The sequence below is a fragment of the Suncus etruscus genome, chromosome 18 (genome assembly GCF_024139225.1).
Source record: "Suncus etruscus isolate mSunEtr1 chromosome 18, mSunEtr1.pri.cur, whole genome shotgun sequence".
NCBI lineage: Eukaryota > Metazoa > Chordata > Mammalia > Eulipotyphla > Soricidae > Suncus > Suncus etruscus.
In genome coordinates this window covers 47625815-47653680 of record NC_064865.1, presented here as the reverse complement: position 1 = coordinate 47653680, position 27866 = coordinate 47625815, and the positions used below count along the sequence as shown (strand labels likewise).

The 27866-nt window shown below is 45.9% G+C and overlaps 1 protein-coding gene across 1 annotated transcript in view; it reads left to right on the top strand.

Annotated features, from left to right (window-relative positions):
• Positions 1-27866, top strand: part of KIF13A (kinesin family member 13A) — a 220620-nt gene that overhangs the window by 115902 nt on the left and 76852 nt on the right. The window contains exons 5-9 of the mRNA XM_049765233.1: positions 16738-16830; positions 19532-19712; positions 22478-22565; positions 22975-23109; positions 24797-24909. Of these exons, the coding sequence (XP_049621190.1) occupies positions 16738-16830; positions 19532-19712; positions 22478-22565; positions 22975-23109; positions 24797-24909 (610 nt within the window). The remainder of the gene's footprint in view (positions 1-16737; positions 16831-19531; positions 19713-22477; positions 22566-22974; positions 23110-24796; positions 24910-27866) is intronic.

The following is a 27866-nucleotide window of genomic DNA, read 5'->3' as shown; positions in this document are numbered from 1 at the left end:
TTCCCTAGAATCCCAAATGGTCCCCCAAGCCTGCCACGAGCAATTTCTGAGTGTAGAGCCAGGAGTAACCCCTGAGTGCTGCCAGGTGTGGCCCCCAAGACCCAAATAAATAAATATGATTAAGGGTATCGAAGTGAGGACAATAATATTATAAATGACACCTGGAATTCTTTGTTCCTGGCACTGCATTCGCCTTGTATCGATCTGGAGCAGGTCATTCAGTGGTCAAAGCACCAGTCTGGGAGAAACTGTTGTTGTCCCCCATTGTCCAGATAACAAAACTCGGGTTCACAGCAGCACTGCCCCTGAAAGAGCTGAGGGCAGCCACAAATGTTCGTATGAGTCAGTAACAGTCATGAGTGAAGATTTTATGGCTTCTGTGACCTTCATGCACATCTGTCTTCTTTGTCCCTGAAATTGGCTGGGGTTTTTTTGTTTTTTGTTTGTTTGTTTGTTCGTTTTTGGGCCACACCCGGCGTTGCTCAGGGGTTACTCCTGGCTGTCTGCTCAGAAATAGCTCCTGGCAGGCATGGGGGAACATATGGGACACTGGGATTCGAATCAACCACCTTTGGTCCTGGATCGGCTGCTTGCAAGGCAAACGCTGCTGTGCTATCTCTCTGGGCCCTGAAATTGGCTGTTTTAAGAAGTCATTGAAGAGCCTGGAATACAGTTAATACACTAAGAGCATTTGCCCTCACTCCCCCAGTCAGAGATTTTGCAAGTTTTCAATGCTTGTGTTTGCTCAGGGCTTTATTTCCCCCCCTCCCATATCCCTTTTCCTTCCCTCCACTCCCTTTCTCCCCCCTTCCTTCCCTCCTTCCCTCCCTCATTTTTTGGAGGGAAGCCACTCCCAACAGTGCTCAGGAAGACACTGCTTTTTGAATTTTTTTATTTTTTTTGGTTTTTGGGCCACACCCGGCGGTGCTCAGGGGTTACTCCTGGCTGTCTGCTCAGAAATAGCTCCTGGCAGGCACGGGGGACCATATGGGACACCGGGATTCGAACCAACCACCTTTGGTCCTGGATCGGCTGCTTGCAAGGCAAACGCTGCTGTGCTATCTCTCCGGGCCCAGACACTGCTTTTTTTGTTTTTGTTTTTTGTTTTGTTTTGTTTTGTTTTTTTTGGGTCACAACCGGCAGCACTCAGGGGTTACTCCTGGCTCCATGCTCAGAAATCGCTCCTGGCAGGCTTGGGGGACCATATGGAATGCCTGGATTTGAACCACCACCCTTCTGCATGCAAGGCAAACGCCCTCCCTCCATGCTTTCTCTCCGGCCCCTCAGGAAGACACTTCTAGCTCTGTGAGGCCAGCATCACTCCTGGCAGCTCTCTGGGTGGCAGGGATCGAACTCAGGCCTCTTGCAGACAGAGTGTGTCTGTGCTCTGCCTATTGGCTCATCTCGCCAGCTGCTCTGTGCTCTGTTTAGTCATTCCACCCCCGAGCCTGTAAACATTGTACACTCCACAGTCCCACAGAAGAATTGTTTGCTTTGGGTATTTGGGGTGTCTGAGATGAAACCCAGGCAGGGCCTCTGATGCCCAAGGCACGTGCTCTTCCGCTGGCTCCTGCCCTGCCCGCATCAGCCCTGAAGGGTTATGGCCACAGAGATGGAGACTATAGAGTTGAAGCACTTTCTTTTTTTGTGTGTGTGTATTGTATGTGATTTATCTCTTTTTTTTATCTTTATTTAAACACCGTGATTACAAACATGATTATAGTTGTATGATTACAGTCATGTAAAGAACACCCCCCTTCTCCAGTGCAACATTCCCACCACCAATTTCCCAGATCTCCCTCCTCCCCACCCCCCTACACCTGTACTCGAGACAGGCTTTCTACTTCCCTCATTCATTCACATTATTATGATAGTTTTCAGTGTAGTCATGTCTCCAACTGCACTCATCACTCTGTGTGATGAGCTTCATGTCATGAGCTGCACCTACCAGCCCTCATCTCTCTTGTCTCTGAGATACTGTTAAAAATGTCTTTCATTTTTCTTAAAGCCCATAGATGAGTGAAACCATTCTGCGTCTTTCTCTCTCCCTCTGACTTACTTCACTCAGCATAATAGATTCCATGTACATCCATGTATAGGAAAATTTCATGACTTCATCTCTCCTGATGGCTGCATAGTATTCCATTGTGTATATGTACCACAGTTTTGAAGCACTTTCTTATGCAAACCCCCTTTTGCCCGATTCCAAAGTTCCTTCTCCCGGGACAGGCTTCCCAGGTAAAGGGGAGAATTTCTGGATTCTTCCTTGGCATCTCTCCGACCTTCCCAGTGAGTCAACCCTTTATTCGAGGACAGAAAAGAGCCCCCCTTGAAGGGGATCACTGCCTTCCCTGGACTACTCCCAGCCCTGAATTCAGTGGCACTGCCCTTCTAGTGAGTCACCCAGACTCCAGGCAGACTTGAGGGGCCCTGCTGCTGGCTCTGTGATACCACTGTGGAGAAAGCCCTTTGCTCGCACAGCTCACACACACAGTTTCTTGGGCTCCTTTTACCACACCCTTACACAACAACTTTGGGGGAGGAGATTTGGGGGCTACATCAGCAGGACTTGGGGGTTCCTTCTGGCTCTGCACTCAGGAATCTCTCCTGATGTCTCTCTGAGGACTATGTGGGACATCTGGGGATAGAACTCAGGCCAGGGGCCAGAGAGATAGCACAGGGGTAGTGCATTTGCCTTGCACACAGCCGATCCAGGACAGATGGTGGTGGTTTGAATCCCGGCATCCCATATGATCTGTTGAGCCTGCCAGGAGCAATTTCTGAGTGCAGAGCCAGGAGTAACCCCTGAGCACCACTGGGTGTGGCCCCAAATCAAAACAAACAAAATAAAACTCAGTTCAGCCTTATGCAAATCAAGTCCCTCCCTGCTGTATTGTTTCTCCTGGGATTGGCCAATTTGTGTCTCTGGATAAGACAGGCTCATGGCTGGGCCCAGAGAGATAGCACAGCGGTGTTTGCCTTGCAAGCAGCCAATCCAGGACCAAAGGTGGTTGGTTCAAATCCCGATGTCCCCTATGTTCCCCTGTGCCTGCCAGGAGCTATTTCTGAGCAGACAGCCAGGAGTAACCCCTGAGCACCCCCAGGTGTGGCCCCCCCCCCCCAAAAAAAAAAAGACAGGCTCATGCCACCCAGATCAGTGGGCACATCTCCCTTTTATCTTGACGCTGCAGTTTTGCTCTGCAAGTTATTAGCTTGAACCTGGTCTCAAGTACCCGCAGGAGACAGCTCATGCTTCACACTCTTGGGAGAGGAATTTTCTGGCACCTTGGCTAAGCCTGGCTTTTCTCACCCCTCCGAGGCGTTGTGAGGCCTGCCATGTCCTGCCCGGGCCAGGTGTACAGCTGCAGGGCTGGGTCCCCACCCTAGCCAGGCAGGTACAAGTTTCTGAGCCTGACAGGCTGCCTCAGAGCAGAAAAAACACTCCCAGAAGGAGCAAGCCAGGATGCCTGATGACAAGTGCAGTGAGCACTGCCTCTTTGTCCTCGCTTCAAAAAGGAACATTGCAGGATCTTTTTTTTTTTTTTTTGGTTTTTGGGCCACACCCGGTAATGCTCAGGGGTTACTCCTGGCTATGTGCTCAGAAGTTGCTCCTGGCTTTGGGGACCATATGGGACACCGGGGGATCGAACCGCGGTCCGTCCAAGGCTAGCACAGGCAAGGCAGGCACCTTACCTTTAGCGCTACCACCCGGCCCCACATTGCAGGATCTTTAAAACAAACTTACTGGCCTGGGGCTGGAATGATAGCACAGAGGTAGGGCATTTGCCTTGCATGCCGCTGATCTGGGACAGACCCGGGGTTCAATCCCCGGCATTCCATATGGTCCCTCAAGCCTGCCAGGAGTGATTTCTGAGTTCAGAGCCAGGAGTAACCCCTGAGTACAGCTAGGTATGCCCACCCCCCTTAAATAAAAAACAACCCAAACTTACTGGTCTCCTGCTGCATATTTGGGGGAAAAAAACCCAAAGCAGAGCAGAACACAAATGCTCAGGGAAATCTTTCTTCTCTAAGCAGATAAATAGTGAGTACCTTCTTCTGCCAAACTGCTGCTGTAGCCATTTGAGAGAGAGAGAGAGAGAGAGAGAGAGAGAGAGAGAGAGAGAGAGAGAGAGAGAGAGAGAGAGAGAGAGAGAGAGAGAGAGAGAGAGTTCTCATTTTGTCAAATACCGGTTTATTTATTTATTGACTCTTAGTTTGAAGGTCACATCCTGCAGTGTGTCCGTGCTTGGGGCTTACTCCTGTTCTGTGCTCAGGAATCATTCCTGATGGGGCTTGGGGAATCGAACTCAGGTCAGCCACATGTAAGGCCGGTGCCCTACCTACTCTGCTATGTCTTCGGCTCCACATCTGCATGTTTAGGCCAGTAGAAGTGTTGATGACTGGGAGGCCCAGCCAGTCCTGTAACTGCCATAGAAACCATGTTCTGCCTATAGATCAGTTTGGCCGTGAGCTGTCACCCAACCCAGGAGTGTGACAGAGATAGCTGAGTTTTTCTGGGGAGGAAGGTTCCTGCATTTCCTGGCATGTGGGATACTGGGACTGTTGGTGGCTGAGCACCTATGCCCTTCGTCCCTGACAGGCTAGGCTGGTGCCAGTCTGTGCCATTCCTGGTCTCTCACTTGGCTCCATGGTCTGCCTCAAGGGAAGAGTTGCCAGGTAACTGGGCTCCCCAGGCTTGCACCCCAGAGCCCTGAGCCTGTCGCCGCTATTCCCAGCAGCACAGAGTGTGGAGACTCGCAGGCTGCCAGCTGCTCTGAGTACCATGTCCTCTGTGACCTAGAGGACATGTTGGAGGATATAGCTTAGGATGTGTTTGGGTTGAGGCTAGCCTGGAAAGGTCGAGCTTAAAGGTCCTGTGGGTTCACTGGAAAGGGCAGGTGTGTCTTGTGGGGTCCCCACAGACTGCAGCAGCCGCTGTTCAGCTGTGAGGCTCCATGAGGGCTGGCATACCTGCACCATGGCTTGGCTCAGTTTGTCTGGGGCAGAAGCAAATGCTCAGAGATTCTCCCCCTGGGGCCTAGGCACTGTCCCTCAGGGCTGGCACCTTCTCCTACCCAAAGGCGGCTCTTCATGCTCTTGTAGGGCGAGTGTGGCAGGGAACGGAGAAGGGCCACTGCCTCTCTCCTCAGTGGCTTCCCTGATGCCCAGCATCTCACCTAATAGGTTCCATGTCTTTATTTTTATGAAGATTGATTCTTCTTCTTCTTCTTCTTCTTCTTCTTCTTCTTCTTCTTCTTCTTCTTCTTCTTCTTCTTCTTCTTCTTCTTCTTCTTCTTCTTCTTCTCCTTCTCCTTTTTCTTCTCCTCCTCCTTCTCCTTTTTCTTCTCCTCCTCCTCCTCCTTCTCCTGCTCCTCCTCCTCCTTCTCCTTCTTCTGCTTCTCCTCCTCCTCCTCCTGCTCCTGCTCCTCCTCTTCCTCCTCCTGCTCCTGTTCCTCCTCCTCCTCCTCCTCCTCCTCCTCCTTCTTCTTCTTCTTCTTCTTCTTCTTCTTCTTCTTCTTCTTCTTCTTCTTCTTCTTCTTCTTCTTCTTCTTCTTCTTCTTCCTCCTTCTTCACTCTCCTCCTCCTCCTCCTCCTCCATCTTCTCCTCCTCATCTTCCTTCTTTTTTGAGGCCACCCAGCGGGCTCATGGATTACTCCTCACTCTGAACTCAGAAATCACTCCTTGCAATCTTGGGGGACCATATAGGAACTGGGGTCAAACTCAGGTTGGCCACGTGCAAGGCAAACACCCTCCCCACTGGCCCTCAAAGCTCCATTTTTTTTTTCATTTTAAAGAGAACTGGCATCCACTTGACTCCCCTCTGCCCTTTTGGGTTGCAGTTGGCACACGGTCAGCCATTGGGGGGGGGGGTCACACACTTCAGTTGAGGCACATAAACACACTCCTGCTTGTAGTGCTCATGGAGGATCCCACCCTGGCCTGCATGCTTTTGCTGGAGTGCACCCCAGGGGACCACACACGGCTGTGCCACCAGGATCAAGCTCTGCCAGTTGCCCAAGCCAGGGCTGCTTGCCCACCAGGCAGGCTCTGTGCCACTAGGCTGTTCCTAGACCCAGTGTTTGTTTTTATAATCCCTTGGTTGAACTGAGTTCAGAAATCAGTTTGGCAAGTCACTTCGCCCTTGTGCTGAAAAAGTGCGTGGTCTCTAACAAGCAGAAAAGGTGGGAAAAGGGCTCAACCTTTATCCATCTTTTGGAAAAAGGCTTTGGAGAATGTGTGAGGGGCCAGATTTCTCTCGCAGAATGAGCAGGGTCAGAGTTGGATAGAAGAACACGGGTAGCATCTTGCTCTGCTGGACCATCTGCTTTCCCTTATTTCCAGCTGTGCTAGTGATGCTGTGAAAGTCAGTGACCTGCAGCACAGTGTCATTGAGTCCTAGGTCAGGAAGATACCACAAGGGGACAGGACGGGTCCCTCTCGGGCATGTGCCTCCAGTTACCGTGTCACTCAGATGATCCACTACAATGGATCCTCCCCCATCCCCTATCTTTTTTTTGAGGGGGTCACACCTGGCAGGACTCAGGGATTACTCCTGGCTCTATTCTCAGAAATCACTCCTGGCAGGCTCAGGGGATCATATGGGATGCCGGGATTTGAACCACCATCCGTCTGCATGCAAGGCAAACGCACTACTTCCATGCTATCTCTCCAGCCCCACCCTCCCCCATCTTTTCTGAGATCTCTGAGTATTCTTTTTTTGTTTTGTTTGGAATCTGTTTTTTGGGGGTCACATCAGCAGCACTCAGGGGTTACTCCTGGCTCTACGCTCAGAAATAGCACCTGGCGGGCTCAGGCGACTATATGGGATGCCGGGAATCGAAACACCATCCGTTTGAATGCAAGGCAAACGCTCTACCGCTGTGCTATCTATCTTTCCGGCCCCGAGATCTCTGAGTATTAAAAAGAAATAGTGAATATTTTTTCTCTACCACATATCCTAGGGTTCCCCACCCCTATTTCTCTCCTGTGTGAAACTCAATGGCATTTCAAAAGTGGAGGCTAGGGCTGGAGCAATGGCACAGTGGTAGGATGTTTGCCTTTGCACATGGCCAACCTGAGACAGACCTGGGTTCGATCCCTGGCATCCCAGATGGTCTCCCAAGCCTGCCAGGAGGGATTTCTGACCTCAGAGTCAGTAGTAACCTCTAATTGCTAGTGGGTGTGAACCCCCCAAAATAGTATAGATAAAGCAGGGAAGTAATAGTCAAAGATTCTTGTTTGTCTGTGAATCTAGATCGCTTCACAGAATCTTTTTACACACACAAAAGAACTACTTTTTTTTTGTTTTGTTTTGTTTTTTTGTTTTGGTTTTTGGGCCACACCCATTTGACGCTCAGGGGTTACTCCTGGCTATGTGCTCAGAAATCGCCCCTGGCTTGGGGGGACCATATGGGACGCCGGGGGATCGAACCGTGGTCCGTTCCTTGGCTAGCGCTTGTAAGGCAGACACCTTACCTCTAGCGCCACCTTCCCGGCCCTACTTTATTTTTTTTGTATTAGCTTGCTTGGGGGTTCATGCCCAGTGGTCTTCAAGGATTCTTCCCAGGGGTACTTATTATGCCAAGGACCCAACCCAGGACCTCATACTTGCAAAGTCTGCGCTTCAACCATTCGAGTCACTTCCCCAACTCTGGAAAGACTAATTTTAGGAAAACGAATTAGCTGACTGCCTTCTGCTCTGTACCAGAATTAGCTACAGTTGATTAAAGGTTGATGGGTCGATATGAATAATAGATATTGACTAAAAATGCACTGGCATTGGGGTTGTTCCCGCATCGCTGTTTCAGTCCTGCAGCAGTTGCTGTTAGAGTTTTACTGATGCAGGAGCCGAGTACTTGCTCAGGGCCACACGCCTAGAAGAAACTGGGCTCAGACTAAATATAAAACCATCAAAAACAAACCCAGTTCAACCAGAAAATGTATGGGTGAATACCTCTGCAATGGCTGCCTGTGTATTTTGGAGCTAATAATTATTCTAGAAAACTTGGGAAGCATTGTGGTATAGATAAGTCACAGAGGAAAAGACAATTGACAGAAAGGCCTCTATAATTTTTTTGTTTGTCTGTTTGTTTGGGTTTTTTTGAGGTCACACCTGGCGGCGCTCAGGGGTTACTCCTGGCTCTATGCTTAGAAATCGCTCCTGGCAGGCTCGGGGGACCATACGGGATGCCAGAATTCGAACCACCAACCTTCTGCATGCAAGGCAAACAAACGCCTTACATCTATGCTATCTCTCCGGCCCAGCCTCTACAGTTTTTAACAAGAATATAGATGATTAAGGGTAAATGACATGGGCTGGAGCATAGTACAACTGGTAGAGTGTTTGTGTGCAGCTGACCCAGGTTTGGTCTCCGACATCCCATATGGTCCCCTGAGCCCTGAATGCAGAGCCAGGAATAAGCCCTGAGCACTAAGCTGGGTATTTCTCTCCCCCATAAAACTATTAAAAGATTTTTTGTTTTGTTTAATGCTCAGGTGTTACTCCTGGCTATGTGCTCAGAAATTGCTCCTGGCTTGGGGGACCATATGGGACATGGGGGATCAAACCTTGGTCCATCCTAGGCTAGCTCGGGCAAGGCTTACCACTTGTGCCACTGCTCCAGTCCCCAATATTAAAAGTTTTAATAAAGTTTTTAAAGAGGGAGCCAAGTGATATCACATTGGGGAGGGTGTTTACCTTACATGCAGTTGATCTGGGTTTGATACCCAACATCCCACAGTGTCTATCCACCAAGCCTGCTAGGTATGATCCCTGAGCACAGAACCAGGAGTAAGCTTTGAGCCCAAGCCAAGTGTGGCTCATAAATTGAAAAAAAAAAAATAATGACAGACTTGGAAAAACATTTACAGGAATCATAGATCCCAGCTTAACATCATTACTATGTAATAGACAATTTTAGGTGAATAAGAAGAAAGTCAGTGCCTCAATTAATTCACAGAAACAAACTTAGGACTCCAGTTGGCAGTTCAGTTCACTCAAGAATACAAATGGTGGGGGCTGGAGAGGTAAGGCATTTGCCTTGCATGAAAAAGGATGGTGGTTCAAATCCCGGCATCCCATATGGTCCCCTGAGCAGCCAGGAGTAACTTCTGAGCATTGCTGAGAGTACCCCCCCACCAAAAAAAAAAAAAAAAGAATACAAATGATGGAACTGGAGTGATAGCACAGCAACAGAGCATTTGCCTTGCATGTGACCGACCTGGGACGGACCTCATTTGGTCCCCAGCATCATGTATGGTCCCCTGAGCTTGCGAGGAGTGATTTCTGAGTGCATAGCCAGGAGTAACCCCTGAGCACTGCCAGGTGTGGCCTCAAAACAAAACAATAAAAAAGAATATAAATAGGCATGATATTAATATCTAGAGACAATAGAGACGAGGTCCAGGAGGTCCAGATCCTGGTAGGAAGCTTGCAATAAAGAGTGGGGAAGTGCAGTCAGGACAGAGAAGGGACCACTATGACAACAAGAGTTAGAAACCATTGGGCCCAGAGAGATAGCACAGTGGCGTTTGCCTTGCAAGCAGCCGATCCAGGACCAGAGGTGGTTGGTTCAAATCCCGGTGTCCCATATGGTCTCCCGTGCCTGCCAGGAGCTATTTCTGAGCAGACAGCCAGGAGTAACCCCTGAGCATCGCCGGGTGTGGCCCAAAAACAACAAAAAAAAAAAAACCATCACTCTGGACAAGATCTGGTTGCTGAAGGGAGGTAAAGAGATGGACGTGATAGCCCTTCAGAAAACTAAGCAAGTATTTACAGACAGTTAGTGCTAGAAACAGTACAGAGTTTACAACACTTGCCTTGTTTCAGTCCCTGATACTGCAAGGAATGACCCTTGAGCACAGAACTAAGAGTAAACCCTCAACACAGACAGGCATCCACCCCCTACCCACCCAAACTAATATTGCCTCTTTGGTTTTAATAATATCTTTATTTATTTTTTTATTTTTGGGGCTCATATGCTCAGGGGTTACTCCTGACTATGCACTCAGAAAGTGCTCCTGGCTTTGGGGAACCATATGGGACACCGGGGGATCGAACCACAGTTTGTCCTAGGTCAGCCGCATGCAAGACAAAATGCCCTACCGCTGTGCCATCACTCTGGCCCCAATATGTCTTCTTTGGAAGGTGGGAATATAGTCATCATTTCCTCATGTTTAAGGTAAATTTCCCATGAGGTATGAAACCAAGGGAATACAATATTTTTTCCATTTCTTTAGAATCCAGCCTGGTTTGGTGAAATACATGAACCTTTCAGCAGTTACTTGCAATTGTCCTTTCACAAATTGTGCTTCATAGAATAGAAAGGAGGGGGGAAAAATCAACTTTTAGAAACAGCTATTCCTTTGTATTCTGTTTTGTGTTTCCCCAGAGCTTTCCATTGCTTTATAAAGTTCTCATGGACATTTGATTAAATCCATTAACCCGGAATGATCTGCTTTCAAGCCTACTACTGATACATAACTGGGAGAAAATGATGTTTTGAAAAGCGTGCAGATATAGTCAGTGAAATGCGAGGCTAGTCCTTTCAATCATATTTTATTTGAGTTTGCAGGAGCTTTCTATGGAATCAGTCAATGTGTAATCTATCACTTTCACCAAAATTCCCCAATTAGTAGATCTCTATCTTTCTGCTCCTTCTGTTCACACCTCCAGTGTCTGGTTTCGCAAAGAAAACTGTATTTTTTTAGGGGCTCGTTAGAATTACAGAAACAACCAGACTGCTAACCAAAGCATCAGATCTAATATGAAATGGATCCTTTTGCAGTTAAACATTATTTTGATGCCTCAGTTCTGGTTCTTGCAGGAAAGGAGACTTTTGCAGTTAAATACACTGTGTTCTGAGAGGCATTTGTCAACAGAGAAAGAATTTATGCATTAGGCTCAATGCACAATCCAGCAGCCTAGTGAGTTATGCCTTGGAAGTTTATTGAAAACAGCAGGGCCAGAAAGATGGTCCAAAAGGCCAATCTTGGCATGCAGGAGACCCCAAGTTCGATCCCCAATAACTTGTGGGCCAAAATATAAGAACCACAGCAAAAAAACTTGCTTAGGAAGTGAGCAAGAAATGCTTCCCTGTGTCACCAAGTCTGAGTCACTGACCATCAATGGGTTTTAGCGAGAATAGCAGGGGTCAGCACAAAGGCAGGCCTGGTCCCTCCTGAGTGTGATGAGCTCAGAAAAGAAACACATGGTTTCATGTCTTCTTTCAAACTCCAGACTCTATCACCATCAAAGCCTGCACAGAACCCATAGCTGAGGGTTGCAAGGTTTTGGATTATGAACTTAAAGTAGCTTGAAGGGCTGGAGAGTGAGCTTTGTACATGAAAGCTTCTGGCTTAATTTTTTGTTTTGTTTTGTATTTTTTTTCTGGCTTAATTTTGATATCACACGATTCCCTGAGCACCACTACGAGTAACCATTGAACACGGGTGAGTGTGGCCCAGAAACCAAAAATATAGAAAGTTCATGGCAAATAGAGTGGTGAGAACAATTCTCTACTGTCTCCTCTAGCAGAAAAGCATATCACTTAAATAGTTTCATTCGTGTTCTAATTAGTATTCTCAATAATTGAACTTGAGCTAAAATTGAACATTTTTGTATTTTTATATTCTGGGTAAATTCTTTGATCATTCTTTATCTTTTTTTTTTTTTAGTTATAGAAGACACATCTTTGAGTATTTTTCCCCACCCAATTAATATATCATAAACCCAATTCATCTAGTTCTATTGAATTCATTCCTGTGGGTTATTTTCTAACTAATGAGTTTAATTTAAGGGCTGTTTCTCCTGAGTAATAATAAATATTTAGATGATTTGCCCTTGAGGACATCAGGAAAATAATTTTACCCTAATTTCAGCCTGCTCAGCTTCAGGAGCAGAAAGGAGCATTATATTTCACTACCTGATATAGGGCCAGATATAAATTCTGTTGATGATGATGAAACCCAGGCCTCTCACAGAGAGGAATGTGCTCTCTTGCTGAGCCATACCTGTCCCCAGATAAGAATTCTTGATCAGTTAATGTGTCAGGCTCTGTAGGTCTTAAACCATGATATTTTTTTGCTTTCCAGTTGAGCGATTAAGCCAAGCTCTTGGATATATGCAAGCTACCAAATATGAAGTGAAATCACAGGTTGGGCCAGGATGTGTGAGTCTTAGGGCATCTCATATGCACCCTTGCCCCACTCAGCCCACTTAACTGGTTAATGGTGTAGGTAGGAGATCATACATGGTCTCTCCATCCCTTAGCTTGTATGGAGGAAGAGGTGTCTTTCGGTGTCTTACTAAGGCATTTTTGTTGTTGGGGCTATGCCTGGTGATGCTCAGGTGACTCCTTGCTCTGCACTCAGGAATTATTCTCAGCAGTACTCTTGGGGCTCATATGGGATGCAGTGGCTTGAACCCAACTTGACTGCATGCAAGGCAAATGCCCTCCCTGCTGTACTATTGCTCCAGCCCCTTTCAGGCTGTAGAATCTGTAACATCGCTTCTTTCATGAACTGGCTGTTTTTCCTTCGCTCTATTCTACACATGACTTCACTCTGGGTTGAAAGCCTGGGTCTGGAGAATGCAGGTGGATTAAGGAAGAGTCTTTGAGAAAACGTTTGAGGAAACAGTATTGATTATTGTGTAATGAGTACAGAGTATTGTGTATATAGGAAGGATATCAGTGATAGGAAAGATCAGATACTTCTTGGTGGGCACAACACTCTAACATGCTAAATATGACATAAAAATAGTTTCAAAGGGGTCTGTTTAGTGTATAATGATTTTGACAATAGCTTACTTTCAGAGTATATGAGAATTCACGGGTGAATTTTTCATAGTAGCTTATTCTCAGGGTATATGTCAACTCATGGGAACACAAGCATACACACACCTTTTATAGTCTTTACAACAAACTTGTATATCTAGGAGAGTAGCTTATTTTGGCACCCATTTAAAAGAAATCACAGAATCTGCCAGGTTTGGAATATCTCTTGTACCAGACTTCATGGTAAATGTCAGAAGTAAGAAATAGGGAAAAAAAGGTTATGTATATCTGAGAAGTTTTTCTCATTTATCTTTAGCTGTAGAGAATCACACACAAATACACACAATACTTATAGACTTTTTGCATGATAGAATCTCAATGTGGGGTGATTTTTTTTCATTCAATTATGTCTTTATGTATATGTAATTGCACAATATTGCACGTTCTTTGATATACTACAGTATTTTTTATTTTATTTTATTTTATTTTTGGGGGGTTTTGGGCCACACCCGGCGATTCTCAGGGGTGACTCCTGTCTATCTGCTCAGAAATAGCTCCTGGCAGGCACGGGGGACCATATGGGACACTGGGATTCGAACCAACCACCTTTGGTCCTGGATCGGCTGCTTGCAAGGCAAACGCCGCTGTGCGATCTCTCCGGGCCCCAATATACTACAGTATTTTATACTGTAACATGCTATTTATTATTTTGTGCTATATAGTACCATGTGATATTGTATTGTATTATGCATATTAAACATATTTTAATGTTTAATTATATTATATTAAATTCTGCTTTTCTCTGCTATTATGAAAATATCTTGTATTAGGCTATATATACCATTAGATACTTAATGTTTTATTTTATTGCAGGATATAATGTCATTATTAAGTTGCATATATTGTAACTTATCACAGTATGCTTTATTACTCATTCAATTATGTTTTTTAATTCTAGAATTATGTTCACATATTCTTTTCATTAGAATTTAATAATCCATTGGATAAAATAGTCACATTTTACTCCCCACTTCCTCAATAATGGACCTTTTAGCTTGGTTTTCATGATTTCTTAAATAACACTTTATGACCGTGCATTCATGAGAGATACTTGTGGGTATGTCTCTGGGGTCTCTGAGAGTGGGTTGGAGGGGTGTATTTTTGTAATGAGTGCTGGGAAGTTTTTCTTCTTTTAGAATAGCTGGGTTTGTTTCTTCTCCCCGCCCAGCAGCTAAAGAAAAACTCCTTGGTAGTCGATTCTGCTCTGCTGATGTTATCACATTTTATTTCTTGCCAACGTTGTGGTTTTAAATACTATCTCTCATTTCACATGGATGCATTTTAAAGAGTTCTGCTCCACAACCATGTTACGCCATCATGGAGCGAGGAATTGCCAAAATCCTATCCACCTTTTCATTTAAGAAAACATCTACCACAAAACTTTGATCCTATTTTTCCTTAGATGAAAGGAATTCTCACGTAGGATTAAAAGGTGTAAGAAGGATCAGGAATGTAGTTTAGTAATAAAGTTCATGCTTCTCTCTCACACAGGGAATCCTGAGTTTAATTCCTGGCATTGCCAAAATGTTTTTGAAAGGTTAAATGGTCTTGTTGTTTGTTGTGGTTGTTGTTTTGGTTTGGGGGGGGGACCCACACCATGTGGGCTTAGAGATTACTTCTAGTTCTCTGCTTGGGAATCTCTCCTGGAAGGTCTTTTTTTTTTTTTTTTTTTTTTTTTTTTTTTTTCTTGGGCCAACCCGGCGGTGCTCAGGGATTACTCCTGGCTGTCTGCTCAGGCTCCTGGCAGGCACGGGGGACCATATGGGACACCGGGATTCGAACCAACCACCTTTGGTCCTGGATGCAAGGCAAACGCCGCTGTTCTATCTCTCCGGGCCCTCCTGGAAGGTCTTGGGCAATAATATGGGTTGCTGGGGATTGAACCCAGATAGAGCCTTACCCACTGTGCTGCTATCTCTTCGGCTCTTTAACAAGTATTTCTTTTGTTTGGTTTTGGTTTTTGGGTCACACCTGGCAGTGCTCAGGGGTTACTCTTGGCTCTATGCTCAGAAATTGCTCCTGCAAGACTCAGGGGACCATATTGGATGTCAGGATTCGAACCACCGTCCTTCTGCATGCAAGGCAAATGCCCTAGTTCCATGCTATCTCTTTGGCTCCATTCAACACATCTCTCTCTCTCTCTCTCTCTCTCTCTCTCTCTCTCTCTCTCTCTCTCTCTCTCTCTCTCTCTGTTTTGGTTTTTGGGTCACACCCAGTAGCACTCAGGGGTTACTCCTGGCTCTACACTCTAAACTCATTCTGGCAGGATTGGGGGACCATATGGGATCCTGGGATTTGAACCACTGTCCGTCTGCATGCAAGGCAAATGCCCTACCTCCATGATATCTCTCCAGCCCCCAACAAGTATTTCTTAAGCAAAACAAGTATTTTGTATAATGACAGGATTATAAAAAGTGAAAATATGGGTTTTCTTTCGACATCAGTAGGGACTTTTGGTTTTAGGCTAAGAGAAGCAATACTTTAGCCAGTAGTTTCTACATATGCTATATTAATGAACATTCTAAGAACTGTAAGAGTTTCCAGAGGGAAGGATCTGGACATTAGGGGACATAAGAACTGTAAGAGAGGGGGTCAGAGCAATAGCACAGTGGTAAGGCGTTTGCCTTGCATGCAGCCAACACAGGACAGACCCTGGTTCGAATCTCGGCATCCATGTGGTCCCTTAAGCTTGCAAGGAGCGACTTCTGAGTGTAGAGCCAGGTGTAACTCCTGAGAGCTGCTGAGTGTGACCCCTTTCCCCCAAAAAATAAAGAACTGTAAGAGAAGCCAGAGAATGTAGCAGAAGACTGGGGCACAGGGTCTGTGTATTAGTGCTCAGGATTTGATCCCTACACCAGCTGGACCCCCAAAGTCTGCTGGGTATGGAGAAAAATATTATATATTATATTATAATAGACATATATATATATTAAGGGGCCAGGGCAATAGTACAGCAGGTAGTGCATTTGCCTTGCACATGTCCAACCCAGGCACCCCAGATATTTCATATGGTCCCCTGAATCTGCCAGAAATGAGTCCTTAGCTCAATGCCAGGAATAACCCCTGAACATTGCTAGGTGTGGCTGAAAAACAAAAACCAAAAAATTTAAGAAATGTAGGAGCCCAGCCGATGGAAAATATTTCAGTTCTCTCGAAGATGGGAAGTGCATGTTAGACATCGGTCCATTTCAAAGGGGAATAAAAGTCACTTTCAATATTTTAGAAGAGTCACACCTTCATTCTTCAGCCAACACTACTCTCCTTCCTGTGTGCTGGCTGTGTCATGTGCTATGGAGAATACTATAGTACCGAAGCTGCAATAAACTTACAACAGGCTGGAAGAGGAAAAGTTGTCCTCGCCACCCCCTGGAAAGGCAGGTGTGACTTGCAGGCACCTGCGCAGAGAGATCACACCTTGCTCCCCACTTCAGTGCCCAGGGAGGCTCAGAATTCCAGGAGGAGAGATGAGACAGTTTATGTCTGAAAACATTTCATGAGTCAGAGGGAGAGGGATATGAAAAAAAAAATAGTTTGGTAATAATATCCAGAGACAATAGAGTTGAGGGCCAGGAGGACCAGTCCATGGTAGGCAGATTGCCACAAATAGCAGAAGAGTGCAGTTAGGATAGAGAAGGGAGCACTGCAATAGTGAGAGTTGGGAATGATCACACTGGACAAGAACTGGGTGCTGAAAGGAGATAAAATAATATGGAGGAGAGATAGAACCCTAAGTCAGTCCATGTACTGAGCCAGCGGAGAAGTAGATGTGTGTAACTTCAACATGCAGTGGTACATACTTCAGCTCATGTTCGCATTGAGAGAATGTTGTTCATGTATTCAGGAACTGCATCCTTTATACAAGTCAAGAAAATAATTTTCTCCCTTTGTTTTATTTTTAAGGTCAAGAAGTTGTTTTCAAGTGCCTTGGAGAAGGAATTCTGGAAAAAGCCTTTCAGGGGTATAATGCTTGTATATTTGCGTATGGACAGACAGGTAAGTAGTTGTGTTTGTTTGCAGTCGATGATAGTTTTTTAAAAATATGCATAGTTTATGGGGGGCCGGAGAGATAGCATGGAGGTAGGGCGTTTGCCTTGCATGCCGAAGGCATGTGGCAGTGGTTTGAATCCGAGCATCTCATATGGTACCCCGAGCCTGCCAGGAGTGATTTCTGAGCATAGAGCCAGGAGTAGCCCCTGAGCACTGTCGGGTGTGATCCAAAAACTAATACATATATATATGCGTAGGTTTTTTTTTTAATTATCTTTATTTAAACACCGTGATTGCAAATATAATTGTACTTGTATGATTACAGTCATGTAAAGAACACCCCCCTTCACCAGTGCAGGATTCCCACCACCAATTTCCCAGATCTACCCACTCCCCACCCCACCCACACCTGTACTCGAGACAGGCTTTCTTTTTCCCTCATTCATTCACATTGTTATGATAGTTTTCAGTGTAGTTATTTCTCTAACTGCACTTATCATTCTATGTGGTGAGCTTCATGTCATTAGCTGCACCTACGTGGGAGGATGGGGGGAAGTAAGGGTTGGGACTGAGGCAGTAAAATATTAGAAATGAGCTTTGTAGGGCAGTATCAAGGTCCCAATACAAGATGGATATTATGGATATATAGAATATATGCACACAATAATATCAATATGAAAAAAAAGAGAAAAAATTTCCACTGACTGTTCCAAAATAAACCAGTGCTAAAACAGCCTGCCCTCCTCCCAGAGTGCATTCCCATTAGTGTAGGGAGAGATAGGGGGAAACCCTGTTGACCCCTATAGAGTCCACCTAGACCAGTGTCCAGGGAAAGACTGAAGTCCAGGGGAGATAAACCCTATACCTGGCAAGGGCTGGTCTCCAGAATCAAGGACGAAACCGGAAGCCAGATGTCTGCCTGCCCTCCTCCCCATGCACCTCCCCCCTGGAGTACAGAGGGAGGGAGGAACCTGAGGACCACTAAGAGTCCACCTGAATCCACTTCTGGCCATCTGGGCTAGCACCCAGGAAAGGCCTGGAGTCAGGGGAAAAAGACAAGGATGGCTGGGGGCCTGCCAAGCCTCCCAGCACTCCCGAGGCTAGGGAGAAAGGTTCTGGTATGGGGTCTCCCCAAACCCCATACCTGGCGAGAGCTGGTCTCCAGAATCAAAGAGGAAACCAGAAGCCAGATGTCTGCCTGCCCTCCTCCCCATGCACCTCCCCCCTGGAGTACGGAGGGAGGGGGGGAGCCTGAGGACCACTAAGAGTCCACCTGAACCCACTTCTGGCCATCTGAGTTGGCACTCAGGGAAGGCCTGGAGTCAGGAGAAAAAGACTAGGATGGCTGGGGGCCTGCCAAGCCTCCCAGCACTTCCCAGGCTAGGGAGAAAGGCTCTGGTATGGGACCTCCCCAAACCCCATACCTGGCAAGAGCTGGTCTCCAGAATCAAAGAGGAAACCGGAATATATGCATAGTTTTTAATGTGAAATTAAAACACTTTGAAAAGCAGCACAGAAATGCTTCTGATCATGTGTTGTACTAAATTACAGAGGATCAAAAGTAACCCACTTTTTGAAAGACTGAATAGTTTGGGAAATTGAGTGATTTCAGTGTCAATGAGCAAAGCTAGTTTCGAGCTATTAAGTGTCATTTTACTAATTTGCCGGGTTTTGTCTGTATTTGAACTATGAAATTAATTACCCATTTCTCAGTATAACTGTGATGATAAAAACCATATAAAAACTCTGCCTATCAACCTAGACTAAGGATTTCCACCGGAACCTCAAAATGTGGAGATCTTTAAACCTAGATGATAAAACAAAGAAGTAAAATGAAAACATACGAGTGGGCCAGCCACCCCCCTCTGAGCCAGCTTTCAACTCTAAAGTTGGAGTCAGCCTTAGTAAGGAGCAATACTGTTTAATCTATATATCACAGGATGGCCAGGAGAGTCAGATGAGTGAGATATGTGGCTCAAAGCACTTTTTCATAGGAGCCCGAGAGATAGTACAATGGGTAGGGCATTTGCTTTGAACAGGGCCAACCCAGGTTCAGTCCTCAGATCCCATATGGTTCTCTGAATCTGCCACGAGTGATGATTACAGATTGATGATCACTGGCAGGTATGATCCCAAAACAAACAAACAAACAAAACTTAAAAAAAGAAAAGAAAAGAAAAGAAAAGAAAAGAAAAGAAAAGAAAAGAAAAGAAAAGAAAAGAAAAGAAAAGAAAAGAGAGGGGGCTGGAGAGATACACAGCAGTAAGGTGTTTTCCTTGCATGTAGAAGGACCGTGGTTCAAATCCCAGAATCCCATATGGTCCCCTGAGCCTGCTGGGGGCGATTTCTTAGCACAGAGTGAGGAGTAGCCCCTAAGTGTTGCGGGTGTGACCCCAAAAAAAGAAAAGAAAAGAAAAGAAAAGTGAAAGCACAGAGATAGGGCGTTTGCCTTGCACACACCGACCTAGAACAGACCTGGGTTTGACCTGGCATCCCATATGGTCCCAGGTGAAGCGTTCCTTTTGTCTCTCTGTGAGCAAGACTTCACATCATGTGTGTAAGAAGAGGATGAATGGTCATGCATTGAAGGTCAAGTTCTTCTGGCTTCTGTGCCGTGTGACCTTGGTTGCTGTGCGCTCGGAACTCACCTCTGCATTTTGTTCATCTTCTCCATCTTCTCACTTGCTTTCTGCCTGCTCTTTTCCAGGCTCAGGAAAATCTTTCTCCATGATGGGCAATGCTGAGCAACTGGGCCTTATTCCTCGGCTCTGTTGTGCTTTATTTAAAAGGATCTCGGTGGAGCAGAATGAGCAACAGACCTTCAAAGTGGAGGTGTCCTACATGGAAATTTATAATGAGAAAGTTCGGGATCTTTTGGACCCCAAAGGGTAAGTTCGTGGTTAGCTGGTATTAACCCAGCTAATTCCCAGGGTTAATACTTTGGTACATTTTAAGTGTGTGTGTGTGTGTGTGTGTGTGTGTGTGTGTGTGTGTGTGTGTGTGTGTGTGTGTGTGATATTCTCTAAATACAGCCCTGTCAATAACTTGAATTTTCTTTTTTTGTAATTTTTATTTATTTTATTTAAATACTGTGATTACAAACATGACTGTAGCTGGGCTTCATTCACCAAAAGAACACCCCCCTTCACCAGTGCAACATTCCCACCATCAGTGCACTCCATCTCCCTCCACCCACTCCCCACTGCCTGTATTCGAGAGTCATTCTACTTTTCTCACTCACCAACATTGTCATGGTAGTTGTTAGTGTAGTTATTCCTTATTTTATTGTTTTTATTTTGGGGCCATACCCAGTGACGCTTAGGGGTTACTCCTGGCTATGAGCTCAGAAATCACTCCTGACTTGGGGGACTATATGGGATGTGGGGGGGGGAGGATAACACCGTGGTCTGTCCTGGGTCAGCTGCATACAAGGCAAATGTCCACCATTGTGCCATTGCTCTGGTCCCAATAGCTTGAATTTTCTATACAACATAACATGTACTTTTTCATGTCATTAAAGTATGTGCCCCAGATGCAGGCAGGCTAAAGGGTGGGAGGGAAACTGGGCACACTAGTAGCAGGAAATGTGCACTGGTGAAGGGTTTGGGGCATGACTGATACTCAATCATGAACAGAACAACTTTGAATCTTGGAATAAAAGCATTATCCTGGGGCCGGAGAGATAGCATGGAGGTAAGGCATTTGCCTTGCATGCTGACGGTCAGTGGTTCAAATCCCGGCATCCCATATGGTCCCCCGAGCCTGCCAGGAGTGATTTCTGAGTATAGAGCCAGGAGGAACCCTGAGTGCTGCCAGTTGTGATCCCCCCAAAAAAAAGTGATTTAAAGTTAGTTGTTTATGATTTTCAGTCATGCAATGTACAACACATTTCACCAGTACACATTTGCCATTACCCATATCCCCAGTTTCCCTCCCGCCTTACCCCCTTGACTGTCTCTGTGACATTTTTCTTTTCTTTTTTTCTTTTTGGTTTTTGGGTCATTCCTGGCTCTGCGCTCAGAAATCGCTCCTGGCAGGCTCGGGGGACCATATGGGATGCCGGGATTCGAACCCCCATCCTTCTGCATGAAAGGCAAACGCCTTACCTCCATGCTATGGACATTTTTCTTCTCTCTCACTCTTCCTCTCTCCCTTTTAGACACTGTTTTGCAATATTGTTACTGCAGGGTTTTTAGGGGTATCAGACATATCACTTCATCTCCTTTCAACACCCCTTTCTTGTCCAGCGTGACCTTTTCTAACTGTGCTTTGTAGTTCTTAGTTCACCACACTTGAATGAGAATAATAAGCATTGACTCTTATTTTAGAGGTAATCAGTATCTGATGCTGTGAGTAAGGTGATATATAAAATATGGTCATTATTCATAATATGTATATATACATACATATTACATATGCACCGTATTATATATAAGTGCATGTATGTACATATGTGTGTACAAGCCCACACAGCTATGCTTTAAAAATAAAACTTAGATATCTGTTGATATGCTTTTCAAAGAGTCCCAACCCAAGTTTGGCATTTGGAATTTTCAAAGAGCTCTGACATCTTCGCCAGCAGAGCTAGTTCTAAATATAGGATAAACATCAGTAACTATAAACAACTCCTATACTGTAATGTCACATTCTGTATCAAATTGTCAGCACGGAAACAACTTTCCTCAGTGCAGACTTGAAAAAGCAAATCAAAAATAAAATATCAAACTCTTGACGCCTGGAGCTCGAGCCTGGAGCTCAAGTTTGTGTATTGCCTGCAGGAGGCCTCGGTTCAATCCTGAGCATGGCCTTGTTTGTCTCCTCCCCCAAAAGAAGTTAAACCCTTTTTTTTTTTTTTTTTTTTTTTTTTTTGGTTTTTGGTTTTTGGGTCACACCTGGCGGCGCTCAGGGGTTACTCCTGGCTCTACGCTCAGAAAGCGCTCCTGGCAGGCTCGGGGGACCATATGGGATGCCGGGATTTGAACCACTGTCTTTCTGCATGCAAGGCAAACACTCTACCTCCATGCCATCTCTCTGGCCCATAAACCTTTTTTTTTTTTTTTAACTTGGGCCACATCCGTTGGTGCTCAGGGGTTACACCTGCTCTTCGCTCAGAAATCACTCCTGGTAGGCTCAGGGGACCCTAGGGGATGCCAGAAATCGGACCCAAGTCTGTACTGGGTCAGCTGCGTACAAGGCAAATGCCTTACCACTGTGCTATCTCTCTGGCCCCAAGTTAAACCCTTTAATAGTGTTCTCTTTTGCTCAAAACTTTAAGGCATTATTTATTGAGAATGAGCTTATAAAAGACCTGTGTTGTTTTTGTCCCCCCCACCCCCTTCTCCTGTGTGAAACTAAAGTTTAGTCTACAAAAGCAAAATAGCTTGATCAAATGGTCTATGTGTAGGCTATTTCATTTGGGAGCGGAGATAAGATATTTTAAAATAAAGTACTACTTATCATAGAAATCAGGCTATAAAAGCCATTTCTGCACAATACTAACCCCAATAAAATAGCTTTTAGAATTTGTTGGGGTTGTTTGTTTGTTTTGAATCATTCAAAGGAATTCTTTGGAAATTGCAATCTTAGTTTCTAGGTATTTCAAGAACTTCCAAACTTGGGCTAATTCATTCATTCCCTTTCCTTTTTCCTGAAGGAGTAGACAGTCCCTTAAAGTTCGAGAACATAAAGTTTTGGGACCATATGTCGACGGCTTGTCTCAACTGGCTGTCACTAGTTTTGAGGTAAGTGTCTTTCCCCTCTCCCCAAATATCACTTAAAATCAGACCGTCACTGGGAGTATGAAGGAGACCTTAAAAACACAGATACTTTCTAGCCCATTGATTCTATCCATGGTCTCAGAAACCAGCAGCTGAGGCCAAGAACGGGTTCCTTCACCCTTCACCCTGCCACCTCACCAAGGTTTCAGTGGGGTACCAAGAACCCTTGGAAGTTGTTTTCTCCCCCCATTGGAACCTGGAGGAAAAAGACATTGTGGGAGGAAATGAAGATTGGGGACAATCGTTTCTTCTTCCTGCAACTCGGCTTGATAGGGAGGGCAGGGAGGTCTGTCTGGACAGAGATCCAATCCCCGCAAAACCTCTGCTCGCTGGTGCTTCCATTGACAAGGTTCTCCTCATGCATTGCCTCCAGGATATTGAGTCCTTGATGTCTGAGGGAAATAAGTCTCGGACTGTCGCTGCCACGAACATGAATGAAGAAAGCAGCCGCTCCCATGCTGTCTTCAACATCATCATCACACAGACACTCTATGACCTGCAATCCGGGGTGAGAAGCCAAGGGTGGGCCATGAAAGAGCCTGCCTGGGGGAGGTGACTCATGGCAGGTGGGGTAGGAAGGTCTAGGGGTCTATGTCAGTTCCTCACATCAGCAAATAAGTGCTTGGCTGAAATCATTTCATCTTCAGGTCTTCCTTTATATGTAGTTTTCTTTCTTTCTTTTTTTGATTTTTTGGTTTTGGATTTTGAATCCTATCCGGCGGCACTCAGGGGTTTCAGAGACCATATGGGATGCCAGGAATCGAACCGTTGTCTGTCCCAAGCCGGCTGCATGCAAGACAAGCACCCTACCACTGTGCTATCATTCTGGCCCCTATATGTAGCTTTCTTATTTAACAATGGATTCCTGGGGCTGGGGCTATAGTACAGTGGAAAGGATGCTTGCCTTGCATGTGGCTGACCCAAATTTAATCTCCAGCATCCTACATGGTTCCCTGAGCACTGCCAGGAGTGTTTCCTGAACATCTCCAGATGTGGTCCCCAAAACCAAAAAAAAATAAGTAAATATTATTGTGTTATTAGAATATGATGATGCCAACACACGGTCTTTTTGTTTTGTTTTAGTTTGGGATTACACCTGGTGATAATCAGGGGTTATTGCTAATTCTGAGCTCAGGAATCAATCTTAGCGGATTACAGGGGACCATAAGGATGTTGGAGATCAAATTTGGATCTACTACTGGCAATACAAGTGTCCTCTCCACTATACTATCACTCTATCCAGCCACCCTACAGGTTTTTTTTTTTGTTTGTTTGTTTTGGGGCCACACCTGGTGGTGCTCAGGGGTTACTCCTGGCTCTGCACTCAGAAATTGGGCAGGCTCATGTGACCATATGGGATGCCAAGGGTCCTAGATTAATCCCTGCCACCCTAGATTAATCTCTGCCAACACTTATGTCCCCAAACAAACAAAAATAAAAAATGTGTGTAGGTATGTGCGGGTGCAACCTTCGTACTAAAATTCCCCCCAAAATAGCTAAGTATGTCTCAGAATCCTGAAAGGATGTTAAAGAGCAAATCATAACTTACTGCCTAAAGAATACTCCCAAAAAGAGACATTTGGCTTGAATGTCCAGAAATCTGGAGTATTTCCTGAGGATCTCTGGCTATATCCTAAAGTGCCAAGCAAGACCTCACTGTAAAACAGGAAGGATCCATTACCACACCAATTTACATCGTCACACCGAGGGCCCCCAGGGGATGGCCCAAAGAAGGACAGCGCCAGCTGTGCACACCTGAGACCTGGCTTCATACCTTGGCATGCACACTCCCTGAGGACCATCTCATGTGGGTTTTCTCACTGCTCAAGGGGAGCCCCCCGTATGTGCAAGTGGAGAGATCTTGTGTGGCTTTTGCACTCACAACTGTCTCTCTCTCTCTCTCTCCCTCCCTCTCCCCATCACCTTCTCTCCTTTTTTCCTCTTTCTCTCTTCTCTCTATTCCTTTCTTCTCTCTCCTTTCTCTTCTCTCTGTCCTCCTCTCTCCTCCCTCTCTACTCCTTTCTCTTCTTTTTCCTCCTCTCTTCTCTCTCCTGTCTCCTCTCTTCTTTCTCCTATCTCTCTCCTCTGTCTACTTCTCTTTTCTCTCACCTCTCTTTATTCTCTCCTCTCTCCTATCTTTCTCCTCTCTCTTTTTTCTCTTTCTTCCCTCTCTCCTCTCTCTCTTCTCCCTCCAGAACTCCGGAGAGAAGGTCAGTAAGGTGAGCTTGGTAGACCTGGCAGGGAGTGAGCGAGTGTCTAAGACGGGAGCGGCAGGAGAGCGACTGAAGGAAGGCAGCAACATTAACAAGTAAGTGGTCGCTCCTTATCTACTGTCAATGCTGGGAGAGTCCAACCAGAGCAGCATCTTGCGTGTGTGTGGTGGGGACCGGTTGCATTCTACGGAGTCAGACTTCTCTAATCACAATGTCCAGAGCCCATGTTGCTGTAGTGACCAGAAAACATCAGCCTAGCCTCTAGCAAGATGCATGAGCATGGACCAGAGCAGTGGTGCAAGCAGTAGGGAGTTTGCTTTGCATGCGGCCGACCAAGGACAGACCGAGGTTTGATCCCCCGGCATCCCATATGGTTCCCCAAGCCAGAACCAATTTCTGAGTGCATAGCCAGGAGTAACCCCTGAGCATCACCAAATGTGACTTCAAAACAAAACAAACAAACAAAAAAAGATGCATGGGGCTGGCTGAAACCCCCACCCCCACCCCCCGGTGCATCTGCTCAGACATTGAACCTACAGCGTGTGTTTTGGTGCATAGAATGAAGTTAGAATCAATTCAAGGCATAGCCTTGTAAGTTGTATTTCACTGCATGAAGCTCATTCTGGGGCCAGAGAGATGGTACAACGGTTAAGGCATTCTCCTTGCATGTTACCAACCCCTGTCCTATCCCCAGCACCACATGGGTTCTCCTGAACACCACCGGGTATGCCCATCCATCCATCCTCCAAATAAACATTAGTGTTGGTTTTTGTTTTTGTTTTGTTTTGTTTTGTTTTGTTTTGTTTTATTTGAGTCACACCCGGTGATGCTCAGGGGTTACTCCTCAGAAATTGCTCCAGAGGGCCAGAGAGATAGCATGGAGGTAAGGCATTTGCTTTTCATGCAGAAGGTCATTGATTTAAATTCTGGCATCCCATATGGTTCCCCAAGCCAGCCAGGAGCAATTTCTGAGCATAGAGCCAGGAGTAACCCCTGAGTGCTGCTGGGTGTGACCCCCCCCCCAAAAAAAAAGGAATTGCTCCTGGCTTGGGGGACCATATGGGAAGCCAGATATCGAATCCTGGTTCATCCTAGATTAACGCGTGCAAGGCAAACGCCTTATGGCTTGCGCTAACTCTTCGGCCCCAACATTAATGTCTTGGTAAATGTAAGTTAATGCATACATGCCATACTGAAGTCTCCATGCCTGGGCATGTGCTGACTGTTAGGGGCAGGAAGTGGAGGAGTTGGCCAGGAAAACAAGACAACCCGGTCTTCTGTAGGGAAGGCAGAAAAATCTACATAGATAAGGGCTTGCTCCTCAGGCCAGGCAAGAGATTGGTCTTTGCTTCCCATAGGAGAGGGACTAGAACCGATACTGGCCTCTTGAGGCTTTCTCTGCCTCCTCCACCTCCTGGATCTATATGCAGTAGCAGTAGGCGAGTCCAACTCTGCTCACCCCTCTTACCTGCACATGGGTTTAATAACTGATCTCGCTTCCTAAATTGTTAGGGACTAACAGCCCATGATATGCTTACATTAATGCCTGGAACCTAGAATGCCCTGAATAAGTCTGACTTGTCAGGCAGTTCTTAGTAAAAACCTCTATGAACTGCATTATCTTGATCATTTTTCCATGCTCTGTGGAAAATAGTGACACTTGTATGTAAAATATTTTCCTGTTGAAGGTACAACAGATAAGGTGTTTGCCTTGCATGTAGACAACCCTGGTCAATCCCCAGGATTGCATATGGTCCCCCAAGCACCACCAAGAGCAATTTCTTATAAAAATCACCCCACGTGTCGTATATCTCCAACCCCAGGTGAATGAGTTTGGATCAGGGTCATCCATGAAATCCAAACCAGGCTGAGGATGTAGTCTGGCAGTCTTCTACCTCATATGGAGAGTAAGCTGCCTGCCAGAACTGCAATTTTTATTGAGTATTGAGACCACCCCCAGGTGGGGCAGAAAGGACAGATAGCTCAGGCTATCCTGAGCCAGTTCCACTCAGATTTATAAGTAAGACCATCTGTTTTGGGGTCAACTCAAATTGTAAACAAACATACAAAATAACCAGGTATGATTTTTGTTTTAGCTAAAATAAGGTATAACCTAACAATTCCAGAGCGCAGAGCCAGGCGTAACCCCTGAACATCGCTAGGTATGACAAAAAAATAATTTTTTTTTCTCCTGTTGAGACACAACCAGTAACTTAGAGTTTGGTTTAGGACAGAGGGTGACAAGAAGTTAACAGACTCGAGACCAAGTTTGTGCAGTTTGCACTTCCAAATACTGTGTACTTTTGGAGTTTAAAATTAGAAGCAAGAGGCGGTGTGGCTGCACCCTGCAATAGGCCGCCTCGCCGTGGACATCATCTCTCTGCCCTTCTGTCACAGCTCCAGCAACCAAGGATTTTTGCTCTGTTTCCCAGCAAAGCACTTAGGAGCTCCGGCTGGCCCTGCAGCTCCACATTCCAGACGAGCTCATGCAGCAGGCTGGGAGAGGGGGGACAGGAATGGGACAAGAATGGGAGGCAGTGCCCAAGGAGACCCGTCGCCTGGAAACTGGGCAACTGACACTCAGCCAGGACACACCCCACCTGCTGCCAGGGCTTCTGGGTAAACAGGGCAAAGTCTGTGTCATAAGTTTGTGGGAATTTGGCGCAAGGCTGTTCTGGCTGTGCAATGATCGTTAGGGTGGGGGGGGGGGGCTCCTCAGCTGAGCTCAGAGGGTCACCAACTACCTCTTTGTGATATTCAGCTGGCATGGACAGCTAGGAGCTCTGGCCTGGCAGTGTGGTGCTACAGACACCAGAACCCACCATCTCAGTCCTGCCCAGTTCTTGGAGACCACAAGGGTCACAGCTGCTGGGGACCAGGGATCATTCAGAGCTGGGGTGGAACCAGGGCCTGCCCTCCTTGGAACCATCTTGTGGCCATTTGCTTTCCTTGTTCCTGACTCTGTATCAGGTGCTAGTCTGAACGTTTTCCAGAGCACAGCCTAACCTGAGAGCCTGAGAGTTGGCTTTGTTTATTTGCTTGTTTGTTTAGT